Raw genomic sequence first — 17884 nt, 5'->3', positions numbered from 1 at the left:
TAAATCTGTAAAGTTCTACGACGATAAGATATTTAGAAATGTTATGAATTATCAGGAGTATTCTTCTAACTCAGTGTGTAAACGTCAGTTTATTTTTCTATTCATGTCACTTTTGTATACTTAGACTGTGTATGTGATAAACAGGAAAGTATTTGTACAAGGACTGCTATACTGAAAACAAAGAGACAGGCAATATCACTGGCTAAATATAGAAACAAGGGTAAGTCATTTACTATCTCATCTCAGTTTTAAAAGAAATACATATTTTACACTTATTTGTCTTTGTGTTGTGTAGGGGTGCATATATATCACAGTGTGTAGGTGAAGGTTAGAGGGCAATGTGCAGCAATTGGCTCCCGCCTTCTACCATGGAGGTCCTGGGACTTGAACTCAGGTCTTCAGGCTTAGTGGCAAGTGACTTTCCTTACCCAGTCATCCCACTGGCTCTCACCATAGATTTTTCATTTTCATCATAAAAATGAGAGTTGGACAGTGCTGGTTCAAACCTTTCTGGCTTTAATATTTTGTGGGTAAAAGGGAAACAAAGACAATAACTGCATGCTTTCAGAACTGTGAAGTCACAAACAAACAACGTCCCAGATCATATACTACCTTATATGTACTAGGTAAGAACATACCTGTTGGTTAGATTTACATTTCTCAAGCAGATGGGCTGAATTGTCCAAAGGACCTTCCCAGCTCTAAGTACTTTGTGCTAAACGTGAATTAAGGTAAACAGTCTACTTAGATCAGTGGGATTTTAAATTTAAAAGGAGAAATCTTCCCTTTGATCTGTACTGTTCTGAAGCTTATGTCTTCTTCAGTAGGAGATGATCAAGCAACAATCTATGCTTATATTGAATTCATGGGCTTGGTTTCTCAAGGAAAGTTTTCAATATTTTACAATCAATGAATTACCTTCAATACTCATTATTAACCATCATGTCCCTTTCCATTCCCACTACCCACTTCTACCTTAAGTGAACAAACACATGGTCCTTTCCTTAATTTTCTAGGTAAGGCAAAAATAATTAGCATCTTCACATTTCATATTGTACATTTCAGAAGAATAAAACTTAGAAGCTCAGCATTGCGCCTGCTCTTAAGTATTCTGCTGCAGTTAACATGTTATGACTCTGGATCACTCAGTAGACTATACTAATGTATGACATTACTTATAGCATATTTCACTGTTAGTTAAAAAACTCATATAGTCAATAACTTTGTGAAAGAAACCTCACGACACAGACCAGGATAAAAAGGATGAGGTTCATTTAAAATAAAATTTAAAGATAGCATGGATCACACAAAACACTAAGGAGTTTGTAAGTAGAAAGAGGAAGCAAAAAAAAGTATGTGTATCCCATGTTCATGTGTAGGTTCCTATGAAACACAGAAAATATGAACACATGACTTTGGCTCATTACTTTGTGTGTATGTCACTTTTTTTTAATAGAAATTAGTCACTTAATGTACATAATGTATTATCTGCTTTTCCAGGCTAGCAGTTTCTCAACAGTCTCATGGGAGATGTTATTCACCTCAAGATGTGGCTGGATGAGTGAACAGTGGAGCATCAACTGTATTTAACAAAAGACGTGAGGGTTTGAGTTAACCCAAAGCTAACAACGTGGAGAAATAAGCAACACAGCCCCACAGGAGTACAACATGCATTATTAAGTCAAGATTCAAGGTTAACCCACAGCACACAGATCTCTCCCAAGCTGAGTGTCCACATGGGAGGGGCGACTTTATCGAGACCCAAAGCTGTAGTAGTAAGGTTCGTCGGGGCGGAATCCATATGCGGTGGCAGGACGTCCAAGGATTCCCACTGGCTGACCGAAGCCATCCATCCCAAGGCTGGAAAGAGAAAGGCAGGTTAGAAGCTGCTCTGTTTTTATCCACAGCAGGTCACTGTCAGGGCCCAGAATGTCACACTACAGATTCCCTGACAGTGACATAATTTTCAGAGATATTATTAACCTTTTATATTCTCATTAAAATATATGTAATAAGATATATACCTCTGACAATATGTGTCCAAAAATCAGAAACCTGTCAGGAGAGACTGTTCCAAATAAAGCAGATGACTCAATTGAAAACAACTTGAATTAACAAATTCTCCACATACATGGCACTTATGAAAGAACAGGAAAAAAATCACATCCAAACAATGAGCAGCATTACTCCACTGGGAAATGTAACAGTGGCAAGAGTTTGCTGACTATGACAAGGTCTCTGTCTTGTGGAATAGAGACTAACCCCGAATTAATAGGATATGCAATCTGAGTATTAGTAGTGAACTCCCAACACATCTAAGTTTTATGAGCACGAGAGAACAAGGGAGAACTCTATTCAGCCCACAAACCAGCCAGAGTTGATCTGGAAACTCTGAAAGCCAAATTGTATATCTTTTCCTTTTTAGTAAAAGCAACACAATTGTATGCTTAGGTTTACTCTATGCAAACAGAAGCCCTACAGTCACATAGACAGCCTGCAGCACAGATACAGTTCACTCTGAATTCACAATTATGTTTTGTCTGTGAGTAAACTGTTAGAAGAAAATCTGTTCTACAAAAGTATCTTAGCAAAGAATTACCCAATGCTGAAGAAAAGGACAAAATGTTCCCTTGCCAGGCAATATGGCAGCTTCAACATGCTCATGCATACACAGCGCATGCAGCCAATGCTAGCTGAGCTCAATTTAAAACCAAAAGAAATCATTTATAATGCAGAAATTAAGCTTTGAAAACATAAAGCACATTTAAATAAATTCAGATTATGTGAGACTTTACTAATCAGAAAAATAATTTCACCAACGAAATGTCAATCTGATTAACAATATATTCACATTTATATTAACTTCCTCTCCCAAAGTAAGATTATACTGAAGCACACTAGTAAGTATTAAAATGCTAATAGCACAAGTTCAAGTGTTTGTATATGTGTCAGACTACATCTAAATAGTAAGCCTGTATCTTATTTTGAAATAGTAAAAATATAAATACCCCTTTGTACTTTCCTCCATGGAAGAGATTAAACTTGGAGATAAAGGGAAAATATTATTCTAGAGATAACTTCAGAGAGGGTGGGGGGGGTTAGAGTAACCAGAATGTATTATATGCATGTATGAAACTGTCAAAGAATAAATTTAATTAATAAAAAGATATCCCAGAAATCAGTGGATTCAACAATCTTCTATTTATCCACAGGGCACATCTATTCAAAATCAGAGGAACAGTTGGCTGCTGACCATTCCTAAGTACTCAGATGACATACTCATGCCTTTTCACAATTCCCTACCATGGAAGGGGTGATTCTAGCTGCTTGATTTGAACTTACTCCTTCCCCATCTTTCTTCTTGGCACTTTGGACATTCCTTAGCACCTCTTAAGAGGCTGGCAGCTGGGGACATACCAGGTTACATTAATTGGTTGTCATTTCTCACTCTCAAACCTTGTTTTGAGATTTGGAATTCAGAGGCTTGTAGTAGATCACTGAGCAAAGAAAGCACTTGTGAGACTGACTGTCTCAAGAGAGGGCTTTGGGAAACTGTGAAGGATGATGATTGACAGGCAGTCTGCCATGTCAGCACAGACTAGGACAGCAGTGGCTGCAGCACTTCCTTTGCTGTCAGTGGCCTGGACCATCGGACCTTTGCAGGCCAGTGCTGCCACTGAGGAAGGGACTTAGCAGAGTCTCTGTGACTGAGACTGCCCTACATTCAAGATGAGTGACTTGTTTTCCCTATTTCTATTGTGGCTAGGCAAACTCCTCACTGCTTTCCTATGTGGCATGTCAAATGAATGTATTTAGATATGCTACACTTTTCACTATAAATGTCAAATCCCATCCCCCTTTTCTGAATACACCAATTACATTGCCAATAAGAGCCTATATCCCCAGGAAGTGAAGGTAAAACCCATCCTTAGATGTGGAACCTTTTAGTATCCCTGTGTTTAGGTTGCTGTGGCAGGTTCTGTGTCTGCAGCCAAGAGATCATGGCCCTTGAATGTATGCTACAATGTGTAGGGCAGCACTTGGGAGTTTTTGAAAACAAAATATATATATACACACACACACACGTGTGTGTGTGTGTGTGTGTGTCTCCCAGGAAGAAAATGAAACTAACTCTTACAAGTGGCTCTTTTTGCTTCATCCTTCATGTACCATAGATGAAGCATTTAAAGGGTGTTTGACATATTTAACCAGCTGGGAGAGTATTGTGATGCTGTAGATCCTTTTGTAGTTATGGCCGTCTTTTAAATTAAATTAGTTGTGAAGCTACAGTTATCTTCTTGAATCTCTTATTTGGGTTATTCTAAAGCAGTGGAGGACAGGGCTGTCCATGATGGTAGAACTTGCAGACAGATATTCTTTTGGATCATATGGACATTAATTCTACTTCCTTTCTTGATAAAAGGATATAGCATTATTAATGGGGATTCTGGCTTAAAACTACAAGAGTCTAACAATATGTCTATTTTCAATGGAAGTAGACAGTATTTGGAATAAATTCTTCTGGAAGGGACAGAATCATAAATACACAGGTGCAGTGGTGCAGAAAACTTGTGCCTTTCTGACTCAGGAGGACATGACTTGCCATTAATATTTTCAGGGACGTGTGTGCCCTGACCAGGGACCAAGGGACCCAAGGAACTAAGCTGTAATGTGTGACATCTGAGCTTTGCTTGGCCACTGATTTAGATAATAGTTTGTAACATGTGGCTATACATATGGTATTTAAGTGTAATCTGCTTAGTGTGTCTCTGTATGTCAAATTCTCTTTCTGCGGCTGTGAAACTACATAAAACCTGTAACTCCTCCTCTGTTAGCACATGCAGCCACTATACTGCTTTGTCTTCTTGTGACTGTTTAGTGATATTTAACTTCTGTCTTTAGTGATCAGATAAAGTATTTTAAATCCTTTAATTACCGAAACCCAGTATATTTTCTTGATAACAGATAATTCTAGTCCAAAGAAAAAGGCTCTCTGGCAAAAAGATAACAAGGGATGGTGAGGTCAACAAATCAATCTTCTATTAAGTTTTATACCCAAGAACAATGACTTTAGGGGAACCTGGAGAAGAAAGAGAAAAAAATCCCTTAAAGTGAAAATTATTCTTATAATTCAACAATAATATAATGTTAAGCACATTTAGAAGTTGGCTTTATAAATCTACAGACTTCACTGACACAGAGAAAGCAGATTGAATTCTGTTCGTATATATTGGATGTGAAACAAGTCCTCAAGCAACATTCACTCAGATTCTCAACCTGTGATGATGATTCGGGGAAAACAAAATCTGAGGAGGAGAGGTGGCGCGGGGCATGCAGCACAGGGCAGGGAAATGGCAGCCACAGGAAGCCTCCACACAGTCAGGTTCTGTGCCACAGGGGACATTCCTCGGGAAAGGGAAGACAGGCACCTACCTCGGCTGTTTGAGGCTTAATTAGTGCATATTTGCAAAGCACTTTGAAATCCTTGGATGGACAGTGCTGCATAAGTGAAAAGCATCATTGTTATCTCACTATGGTTAGACCAGAGCAACCATTTCTTTTTCTTCTTTTAAACTACTAAGTCATCAATATAAGTACAAACATGTAATACATTCATTAGTGGATGTTAGCATGAAAGAGAATACTGTTGATCCATTTTTTTCATAAGCTCATAGGCTCATAGGCTCTAAGATCTGAAAATATTTTGAAACAACCTTGTTTGTACTTCAGCTCCCAACATTGTTGACGGAGCTCATTGGACGCTGTCACAATTCCTAGACATGCCAGGCTTAGGACTCCAAGATGGCAGTGTCCATGTATAGATATGTCAGACTGCTAGAAAGTTCTTTACTATACTTTTCTGAAACCCTATCCAAGTAACCATAGAATTACTCTTTGCAATCATGCACAAAGTCTAATTCTTCTTCTAATCACTACCATGTTAGTTTAGTCATTGGGACACAATCTCCAATCTCTGCTTCATATGTTTTCTGAAATAACATTGCTATTCATTATTTCCTTAAAATGAAGAATCTGAAGTGTCTATGATACTTTTGATATGGTCTGGAATCACTACAGCAGGCGAGAGCCCCACCCTGAATGTGCCCAATCTCATATGAACCAAGTACCACAAGCACGGGGAATTTATCTCTTGATTTTATTAGTGTAACTTAATGTACACTAATAATGTACTTAATAAGACTGTAACTTGAACGAAGAGTATCAGTGTATGGATGGCTGAGTCTGGAGAGAAAGGTAGGACTGCATGGGTTAAAAGAGATGCAGATAGCAGAGAGGCCCGAGCAAGACACAGTAGCAGCTAGAGAGCAGCACTGAGCAAGCAACAGGACTTTAGGTCTAAAGTGACAAGTGGATTAGATGCAAACTCTTCCTATGCCACTAAGAACTGCACAAATTTGGAGAGCTCAATAGTTTTAAAGGAACTATTCTGTGTTTTAGAAAGTTATCTGCAGTAGAAAAGGGTGTTGAGTGAGCTCACACGGAAAACATTTACCAGGGAGTTTATCTGCCCAACACAAAGAAGAGTGAGCCTTTATGCCTGGAGCCTTGTAAACAGCAGTCAGCAATTGTGAACAGTTCACAGCAAAGGTTGTGTGTGTGCAGTGCAGTGCATGCACATCTGCAGAGTCAGAAAACTACTGGTGGGAATGATGTACCTCTTTCTTTCCATCTGTGGTCCTGAGACTGAACTGAGTTTGTGAGGTTTGGCAGCAACTGCCGATAGCCATGGGGGCATCTTGTTGGCCTATCTTTGCTAGCTTTTGAAATGAAACTTTAGTTACAAAACTTTACTAGATTCAAACTGAGAGCCAAGGCTTGGCTTTTAAAACTGGCTGAAAGTTTTAATAACTACAGATAATCTGAATGAAAGAAAGAACCTTCCCCAGGAGTATAGCTAATGGCGAAGGCATTCCATGGGACTAAGTCAGACAGGTTAGGAGATGAGTTACTTTAATAGTAAGGAAATGCCATGTTTTAAAAATTCCTGCTGTAGGAAGAGAAATGCCACATAAGTAAATACCTAACAAGATCTTACAACTGGCATCTGGATGTAATTTACAAACTAGTCACTAGATGGCGAGCTTGTCTTACCACTGTACACAGCACCACTAAGTTTTAAACCAAAGCTAATTGAATTTAAACTGTATTTAACAGTGATGGAGTGCAATTTTTCTTCCTTAGATAACTAACGTCTTCAATTTCATACGTGTGAAATATTCTAGTTCACACAAAATAGGAAACATCTGTCACTGAATGTAAAATCTGTGACTGTGGGGCTTAAGCTGATTGTCTTTGGAACTAACTTTTTCTCTTTTTTTTGTGACAGTGTTTCAGTATGTAGCTCTGGCTGTCTTGGAACTCACTATGTAGATCAGGCTGGCCTTGAACTCATAGAGATCTGCCTACCTCTGCCTCCCAAATGCTGGAATTAAAGGTGCGAGCCACTATGCCTAGCTTGCTTGCAACTGAAAATTTAACCTGCACATTAAAGTACTATTTTTACAGCATAGTTTGAAAACCATCATGGAACCAACATCAAAAACATACATTTTTTTTATAAGTTTAACTGTAAGACACACATATTTTAGATTTAAGGTCTTAATTTTTGTTTTGAAATTGAATCATTGTATCACTGAGAAAATAAAATCCAAGAGTATAATTATACAGTTTTTTAATTAGTTTGGCATATGTGTACACACACACACACACACACACACACACACACACAAACAGTTTAGCTGTAATTTTATATTTACTGTGTTGTGTGTTTACATTTACATTTATTGTGTTGTATACACATTATATTTTGCCTTTTATTATTAATAAAGTAAAACACAAATAATACTTGGGAGGTGTCTTTGTCTTCTTTATGTGTATATCTGTGTATGCCATGTGTGTGCATGTTCCTTCAGAGACCAGAAGACAGTGCTGCATTCCCAGAGTTAGAGTCAGATGCAGCTGTGACCTGCCTGACGTGGGGGCTGAAACGGACTCTGGTCCTTTGGAGGAGTAGAAATTGCTCTTAATCACTTAGCCAGCTTTCCAGCCCCATGAATATTATTTTTAAATGAAATCTCATTTTTTTTCAAAAAGGGGGCAAATTATGTAAGTATTGGGAAGCTGTATTTAAGTCATTCATCTGGGATTCATTAAAAGTTTTGTTAATGCCATCTGTCAGCTATAAGGGGAAAACACTGGGGGCAGATTCATTCAGTTAGTGACTAGCTGATGCTTCAGATAAAAACGAATTTACACCAATGAAGGGAGCGTGTGTAAAAAGTGTCTTTTATGTATTCCAATCGGTAATGAAATTCCACTTGACTGGTTCTCCTCTAATCTCAGTTAATACTTGTCGTCATTCACACTCTGCAGTGTCTTGAGCAGACACATGAGGAAGATAAAGAACACCTCTGAGCAAACTGTACCATAGCCACTTCCGGTAGTCCTGACTACACAGTGTACAGTGCAAGGAGACAAAAATGAAGGGACTTAGAGACCTGACTTCTTATTATCAAATGAAAGAGAATTAGATGCTTCTATTTCCCTAGCCCAGAGTAATGGCTAACACTTGTCTGGGTAAGGGTGGACTGTCAGTCATGAAGGAAATCACAAGCATTTCCATAAATGGAAGTGGTTTCTGAATTTCTGTCTTTTTTTCTTTTTAAAATCTGCACATCAAGAGCCCTTCCTCATTAGCCTCATCTTCCATCTTACTAGAAATTCTATTCTTGCTTTTTCTTTTCTGGACATTCAAGGAAAGTATTTACAAATTTTGTTTTGTTTTGATTTAAGACTGGCTTTCCAAAGAGAACAACAGCTTGAAAAAAAAAAAAAGAACTGTAGCTAATAAACGGTACTTTCCTTTTCTTTGTTTGGAGTGCCTAGTACAAGTTGTCACATATGACTATCAAGCTGAAGTGAGAAGTCACCTCAGCCTGTAATGGCCTCTGACTTCTAGAGAAGTCCTTTAGTTAGGGCACAGCATCTAGCTCTCTTTGACTACATGTCTTCAACTGTGCATGAGAACTTCTGGAAACTACTGGTGGCTTCTATACTGTCAAGCGATGCCTCCAATCCCAGCACTTACTGAGTGGCTTAAGTAACTTCTACATCAATAAACTGAGTCATTAGCACCTCTTTTAAATAACTGTCTGTTACTGGTTCGACATTTATATAATCTGTCATAATGTCTTTGTTCTTTTTAAGGCACAGAAATTACTGTTAGAGGTTTCAAGTAGAGAGCATCACCTCGGTAGCAATGTTTTCTCAGTGACAGATTAACCACACTGTCTGGTACTGAGTGAGTTAAATGTGAACACCCAAACTAATTACTGTGTAATGCTAACCTTAGTTGCTGGTTCATTTTGAAACGCTTTAAAATATGAACTGTGTGTTTTACCCCTCTGCACTCTCTTAATGATTTGTTGTTTTAGACTGAAATCACTTCCAGCCATCAGCTATGCTCTTGGTCTCTACACAGGCACTTTTCCAAGCACAAATATTTCTTTTTCCTATTGGTCTGCCAGCCCTGTCAGAGCAGATTTCACTTTAAACTAAATGCTGTGATACTTAAAACCCCTTGGATTACTTGGGCTGCTAGTGTGATCTATGACCTTCCAAGAATGACAGCTGAACTTTCCAATTTGCTTACACTGCTTGGGGAGCTGGAAAGCACATGCCAAAAGGAAACCGTTTGCGATGTTTGAACAGAGAGCAAAGTTCTTGTCAGAGGTGGGGGCAGGAGACTATTAGGTACTGAAAAATACTAATAAGAAATGAAAAGAAACTAAACATGCTGTAAAGTCAAATACTTTTAACACAATCCACAGTTAGCACGGGAGCACTAACATGCTCTAGCTGGACTAACTGGTTAAAATGCAAATAACCATATTTAGTTGCTGTAATTTAAGCACCAAGTAGAATTCTGGTTAGATGACATTACTGAATGAGTAAGTCCTAGAAATGGAGAAGAATCTCACATCATCCTGATTAATTCAAAATAACATGTTATATCAATTTCTCCCTTTTCTTTATAAAATAGAGATTTGATATTTGAAAACTGTCAGAGGCAGGCAATGCAGCCATCTAACAGGGATGGTATCCCCATAATATACTACTAGTCTCTCTTAAATGAAAAAGTGCTATTAACTTCCTGTAAACTCATTAAAACTCCTTAAAATAATATAGTTTGGGAAATTTTTAATATAGTTTTGAAACTTTTCTCTCTATACATAATATACAAAATAGATGGATATGAATCTTTAAAAAACTAAATTGTCATAAAATAAGATGTTTAACATAAAGCTTCCAACTTATCTGAGACTATTCATCAATTTCTTTCCTTTATTTTGCTGAATAACAGACAAATCATGTCAGTGATAAAACTCATAAATCAATTTGTCAATAAAGACTTTTTGGAAGCTAAATTAAACTAAAAGTTCTTGAAACTTATGAAAAGAAATATGTAGATTACAAAAACTATAGCTAAACTCATTAAAAATCTATGTTTAAAGAGCTAAGCAAGAACATCTGAAAATTTGGTTATAAGTACATTTTAAGTTGTAAATATATGAAAAAGCATTTTTGCCTTCTTAGGCTATTGTTAAATTTGTGTTGGGCAGCACTACTGCTACTCTGAAGTTGCTAAGTCAGCCACCTCAGCAGTAAGTACAGGTAGATGCCAGATAAATGCTTCAGAGTACGGACTGCAGCCAACATCAAAGCAAACTCTGCATTTACTCTAGAGGCCTGCTTAGCTTTACAACAGCAGAGCTCAATCCATTTTCTACCCACGTTTAAAGTTAACTACAGATTGTTTGGTCACAGGTCTTCTGACAATAAAATAGGACAGGACTGTACTGTCTTCAAAGCACAGGGCTAAGGAAGCACTATGCCAGGTAGATGGAGTGGAGACAAGAATGTGGAAGCAAGGATTTCTCATGGCCACCTGTGACTGGGCCTTGACTTGTTCTCAAAGGGTTATGGAGACACTGCAGAACTTTTTTTCTATCAGTGATACACATGACATTTCCCTCTATTTAAAGTACTGGTAATTGAATTTACTGAATTAAGTGAAACTAACTTGAAAGCAAACTGACAATTCCTCAGCTTTATTAAAGCTAATGAGGGGTAGTGACATCAAAGTAAGAATGTGTGTGTAGGACTGCTGCCTTTCTGTAAGTCTGTCATTTCTGTCTTTGTGGAGTACTGACTATCTCTTTTATTCAGATGAGTCCAGTCTCAAGTGTCTTCCATGTATAACCCATTCCTAGGTATATATTTGACACTGTTTATATCTGGATTATTACTGTCACCTTATATGGGATAATAACGATGCATCCAGAAATGTTTGGGAAACTCTGGCTCCTACACACAATATAGTAACAGTGGAGAAATAGTCCATTGCATGTGGCATGCCTCTTGCACATGCTTTCTGTTTGCCTTTACAAGGCTTCTGCGTAAGTCACGGAGATTTATGCCTATGCAGAGGCATGCTAATTATTGCTGCAGTAAAATAATGTCACGGCCAATCAGCCCTTCCTCTTGCCATAGCAAGAGCGGACTGCTTGTGTAAACTGGTTAATTCAATCAAACACTCAGATTCTACATCATGATAATGAAAATGTAGAACACCTTTAGGAACAGTGAGGGCAATGTCTTACTTTATATCCCAGGAGCCAGCTCATGTTAAAGGAGGATTTCTAGCCATTCATGCAATCTACTTCTCACTCTGTACACCTACCTGTGCTCAGGAGACTGATAGAGATTGTTTCTTCAGTCAGAAGCACAGGACACGAAAACACTTAGGGTGTAATATTTTATTCTGTGGTATCTACTGTCTTTGATGCTGTAGAAAAGCCTGAGAATCTTGGACTTATATGTAAGTTGGGTAGATATGAGAAATTCTCAGGGTGAGGAGATGTGCTCTACAGTCTGTATTTCAAATGGACATTGTCCATGGAGGCATACCTACATTTGTTGCTCCAAGTCTTAGGGCCAGGAACATAGTGAGTTCATCTAAATAACTCTAACCCCTACTTGTTGACGATAAATAGCACTGCCTTTTCCTAAGTGTTGGAAGAAAAAGACAAACAGTGATAGTTTTTTTCTCTCCATAAAGAGAATGAGGTAAATTTAAAATTGCATTCTATTTATAAAATCCTTGACCCCAGGAAAAAAATACACATACATACACACACAAACACACACACACAAATATATATTTTCCTGTTAACCATCCAAATAAACACTAAAATGGAAAGAATTCCTAAAATAGTGGGATATACCAATTTTAGATACAATTTCTCCCAAGGATAAACAAAGAAATTATGGGTGTGTGTGATTACCATTCATTATTTGAGACAGAACACTGAGTATGTTCACAAAATTACTGATATGTTTCTATTCAAGAGTACTGAAAACTTAAACTAAGAGCTTAAAGAGCAAGAAAGCCTTTATTTAAAATCCAACAAAGAAATTGTGTGTGCGTGTATGTGTGTGTGTGTGTGTACACGCTCGAGTGCCTATCTAAAGTGAAAAGCTTCTATTGACTAAATCTTTGCCCATAAGAAGGGAGGCATTAAATCAGCTTTTACATCATTCTCTTTGATACCTTGATACAGTAGTTTCCCCAAACCTCATAATTTTCAAAATTACATGGTCTAAGACATTCTGTTCTTTCTATTCCATTCTATTCATCGTTATTCTTTATTCTCTCATACAACACATCCTGACCACAATTTATCCTTCCCACTCCTCCCAGTCCCCTCCCCACCTCCGCTCCCCCCCAGATTCACTGCTCTTCCTTTTCCCTTCAGAAAAGAGCAGGCCTCCCAGGGATAGCAACTGAACATGGACTAGCAATAAGATGCAATGAGAGTAGGGACAAACCCTCATATCAAAGCTGGATGAGGCAGCCCAGTAAGAGAAGAAGGGTCCTGTGGCCAGGCAAAGGAGTCAGAGACAGCTTCACTCCCACTGTGAGGAGGCTAAGGAAAACTCAAGCTTGACAACCGCAGCGTGTATGCAGGGGCTAAGGCAGAGCCATGCAGGCTCCCTGGTTGCTGCTTCAGGCCTTCTTTTAGGCCTGATAATACTACTACCCTCAAAAAATTAACACAATAAGAAGGGAAGCAAAGAATAATAAGCGAGGTGCTCAAACACATTATAAATTTTGTATTATATTGATATCTGCCCTTCAAGATCCTATCCAAGTGCTTATCAATTAATCAGACCACAAATAAAAATGTAAATACAACATTGAATGCATATCTTCACCTTGATTATATACTTACATTGTGTTCTTTTAACTTTGAATGCCATTATAGAACCTAAGTTGAAAACACTTTAGAAATCATAGAACACTGACAACAGGGATCTGTAGGCATATGCGAGTCTTCCAGTGTACTGATCAACTACTGGTCGGTAATAGGGCAGGATGGGATGAAGGAGACAGTGTAGAACTGGTCACTGTAGGATGTCTGCTTTCTGACCCTGGAAGCTAAGGCATGGTTTTATAATATCCTTGACTATACCACCATTTCCTAGAAATACAACTTTAAAATACATGCTGTTGTTTGAGCATGTACTTACACACTCTGAACAGATATTCAGGGCAAACACTCTAAGATTTGACTACATATAAAATGTATGTGAGACCTAAACACATTGCATTTATCTTTCTGCATGAAAAATTATCTTCCAAGTAAATGTTATCTCCAGAAAATTATGTATATATTTCAGATGGGGGTCTCGTGTAGCTTAGGCTGGCCTCCATCTCACTGTGTTGTCCAGGATGACCTTGAACTCCTGATTCTGCTTCTTACTTCCGAAGTGCAGGGAGTACTGGAGATCAGAGCCTGGGCATCTTGCCGGCACTCTGCCACAACCCTGGCACCCCTAGCCATTCTAAAAAGTTGGTTATTATGATTAACAATACTTTTAATGCTAATACTATTTCTTCCATTGTTACGGTGAAGCTATAAGGTTTCTTTAGGGTAGATGAAACCAGATGGACTACTGATAATGATTTTTATAGATTCTGCTTAAAATTTGGAGCATTCTGAATTTCTTTTTTTATTCTTTAAGAAACTTTAACAAAATATTGTAAAAGTAGCAACAAAATTTCAAGTTAACATCTAATATACTATGCTTTATTTACATTAATGTTGCCTTAATAGCAAGTAGTTTTTAATATACTAATTTTTTGCTTTGATTTTATTACTATAAAATTCATTTTACTTTATTTTATTTTTCAAATTTCATTATTTTAATTATTTACATTCCTGTCATTGCCCCCTCCACGTGGGTCCCCCCCCCCCAGTTCCTCATCCCATTCCTCCTCCCCCTTGCCTCCAAGAGGGTACTTCCCTCACCCCTCAGGCCTCCCCCCTTCCTTGGGTCTCAAGTCTCACAGGAGGATTAAGCACATCTCCTCCCATTGACCAGGCAATCTTCTGCTACATATGTGCCAGAGGCCATGGACTAGCTCATGAATATGTTCTTGGTTGGTGGCTCATAAGATATTATGCTTACATTTAGCATAGATGAGTACTTAGAATGTTTAATTTAATATGTAGATGCATGATACAAGTATACAAAGAATGTTAACTAGGTCTTAATCATCAGAGCTAGCATCTATCTATATAAAATAAAATAATTGAAAGCACTCATACCTTATTTGGATTATTAAAATATTTTTCCATATACAAAGTTATCTGCCAACAATTTAAAAATAGCATATAATGCTATATGCAGGATATATAAGACAACATGTCATGGCAACATGTATCTAATACATGCTTTGCATTATACACTTGAAAGGATGACATATTAACAGTAATGGTTAAGTATAGAAGTAAAAAATTATGAAAATTCAGGTCACACTGAAAATAAACTACAACATGGGAAGTGGAATAAGTTCATCTGTGTTTAAAGACAGGCCTGCCGGGGATCCAGTGTGTGCCAGGTACCACAGATACAACTTTTAATAAGACTGTCAAAGGTCTTTTCCTCTAGAGTGTGTACTGCTGAGGAAAGAGACAGATTAACAAGGAAATGACTGATTAGAGCAGGTGGGGTGAAGAAGTTGCTTTATGAGGAAATAATATTGGAGTTGAGACTTGAATGACAAAAGCCAGTTATTTAAAGTCTGATAACTACTCAAGTTAGGAAGGAAGGTGACAGAGTAGGAAGCAGTTCTTCAGGGAGGAGGAGACACAATTGGACACTTGCAGATGGGGCTGAGGAAGTAGAAGTGTCAGATAATGCAGTTATCCAGAGCATGTGGAGGAATTTGCTTTTTCCTAAAGGTGCATAGAACTGGGGCTTGACTTAAGACGACTGGGAAAACGGTTAAGTGAAACAAGAGGACCATGAGGGGAGGCAGCTGCAGCACCATGGCAACTAGTTAGGAGGCTGCAGGAGCTGAGTGATGCTGGCAGCAGAAGTTTGCGTAAGAGTGCTAACAGTATACACTGCGAGAAAAGTCCAAATAGCAGGGAAAGGTCAAGGAAGACCCCAAAGTTTCTGACTTGACTACTTGGTGGATGGTTGTAATGTTTGTTAAGATACAAAGATTTTATATAAATTGCAGCAGTTTGATAATTTTACAAGCATTTAATTAGCTATGTTAAATAGGAAGAGAGAAAAGGACTGTGTTCAGATCAATATTTGGTAGAAAATATAAGATACTATTCAAGACTAATAGGATGGTCCTGTAAGCAGTGGGAATGAAAATATGCTTGGATGAGGGTCTGGCTAAAGCAACCAGCATTTACAGGTAGAGAGGAGAAGGAATTATCTGCCAAAGAACAATGGGAAGGGATGAAGAGGGACTGACTGAGTGTGTGTGAGTGTGTGTGTTTGTCTGAACACATGTATATGCACAAAGTGTGGTCAGAAGAGGTTGTCAAACCTCCTGGAACTGTAGTTACAGATGGCTGTGACCCATCACATGAGTGCTGGGCTAAGGCCAGGTCCTCTGCAAGAGAAACAGAGCAACAAGTGCTCTTAACCCTGACCCATCTCTCTAGCCCCAGAACTGAAGATTTTGGAGAAGTCTTGTGTGTGAGGATATGAACAGTAGTTAGAACGTAACTTGAGGCCAATGGAGTTTTCATGGTGATAGGATGAGTCACTAGAGCGAAAAGGGTGGGAACAAAGAAGACATCTTCAGGAAGGCAGAGGACAGAGTCCAGAGGCTTCAAACGTCACCTCCATCATTGTAACAAGGGGAAAGAAACAAAGAAAGAAAGAAAGAAGAGAAAGGAAGGAAGGAAGGAAGGAAGGAAGGAAGGAAGAAAGAAAGAAAGAAAGAAAGAAAGAAAGAAAGAAAGAAAGAAAGAAAGGAAGAAAGAAAAAAGTATGAGTCTCTGGAAAGCTCTATTCTGCATGAATTTAAACAATGGCTGTATTCAGTTGTGAACAGTAAACTCACAAGAGCAGTAATCAAAGAAATTAGCACTCTGCTTCCTAAGCCTTCGCTGCATGTGGGTTAGTAAATGCTAATCTTCATTACTAATGATCATGTGAGGTAACAGACAGATTGGAAATCATTAATGGGATAACCGTTCAAACACTCCAGTCAGAATAAAGATTACCATGGCCAGGCGTCAACACCAGTATGGTTTCTAGTGCTTTGCAGTGATGTCATTGAACCTGCATTGGACTGTTCAAGTTACACAAACATGAGCTCTTTTGAGCAATTTCATTTGATTAAGATGTATTTTTCCTTTTTTAAAGAGCTACAAAAATATTTTTAAAATGTTTACTTTGTGTTGAAATGTTCTGTGGACTTTTAAAACCAGAATTTTGTCTGGGCTGAAGTTGCAAAAGACAATATCAACATAAATTCTAGAATAACTTAACAAGATCTTAGGCATGTTTGAAAGCAATAATTAGAAGGTGGTAAGCCATAGCTCAAAGTTCAACATTTCTATATTGTGCCTAGAACCTTCTAAAGAGGCCACAGACAGTAAGTACTATACTTCTTTTTAAAACTTCACTCACTCTTCCTCTGTAGTCTTCTTTCTTAAAAAAAAAAGTGTGTGTGTGTGTGTGTGTAAACATGTGTGCATATGCCATGGCATGCATGAGGAGGTCAGAGAACACTGAAGAGTTCTCTCATGCCACCATGTGGATTTCAGGATCCAGCATAGGTTCTGAGGCGTGGTGTCAACTGCATCTACCCACTGAGCCACTCTGCTGGCCAACTACCCTCTTTCTAAAATGCAGCAGCCAACAGTTAGCATTTTCTAAAAAGCAGATCTTCTATTTCTAAGAGATCTGATTGGATGGTCTCTAACTCAGAAATATTCTCCATCTGCTTTTAAGCATTGTTTTTACGATCAGCTGAATCAGTGAATGGGCATTACACCCTCAGTGAATGGGCATTACACACTGTCTCATTCCAATGTTCTCATTTTTATGAGAAATGATTCATTCTATGCAATATGATTGTTATAACAGTAACTGTGACTTAAGTGGTGAGAAATGACAAAACTGATTTAAATTTTTTATTTTACTTAATAATATCCATATTTTTATATATGGTCTATAAGAACACATAATAAAATGTGTTTATTTTAGCTATCATTCAAAATTGTCATCTGAGGTAAATTTCAGACAACTTGCTAAGTTCTAACTGCCAATCATAACAAGTCAATAGAAAAGGTAAAAAACAAGTGAACAATAAATTTAATAAATTTACTGAATAATTGTAGTACAGAGATAAAATTTTATTCACTTGATAAAATGGCTGAGTGGGTTTAATAATGTTATTTTTGTTTTAAGAGTAGCTCTTATAATGTGGAAATGGAAGATTTCTGAAAACCTCGAAATTTCCTTAGTGCAATGGAATTAT

At 37.9% G+C, this 17884-nt stretch overlaps 1 protein-coding gene across 1 annotated transcript in view; it reads right to left on the bottom strand.

Annotated features, from left to right (window-relative positions):
- Window positions 1–493: 493 nt before the first annotated feature.
- Window positions 494–17884, bottom strand: part of Kifap3 (kinesin associated protein 3) — a 120907-nt gene continuing 103516 nt past the window's right edge. Inside the window, exon 20 of the mRNA XM_028758817.1 lies at window positions 494–1860. Coding sequence (XP_028614650.1) covers window positions 1752–1860 — 109 coding nt within the window. The 3' untranslated portion in view covers window positions 494–1751. The remainder of the gene's footprint in view (window positions 1861–17884) is intronic.

The sequence above is a fragment of the Grammomys surdaster genome, unplaced genomic scaffold (genome assembly GCF_004785775.1).
Source record: "Grammomys surdaster isolate TR1022 unplaced genomic scaffold, NIH_TR_1.0 130, whole genome shotgun sequence".
NCBI lineage: Eukaryota > Metazoa > Chordata > Mammalia > Rodentia > Muridae > Grammomys > Grammomys surdaster.
Note: the sequence above shows the minus strand (reverse complement) of the source record. Positions and strands in the feature narration are given on the sequence as shown.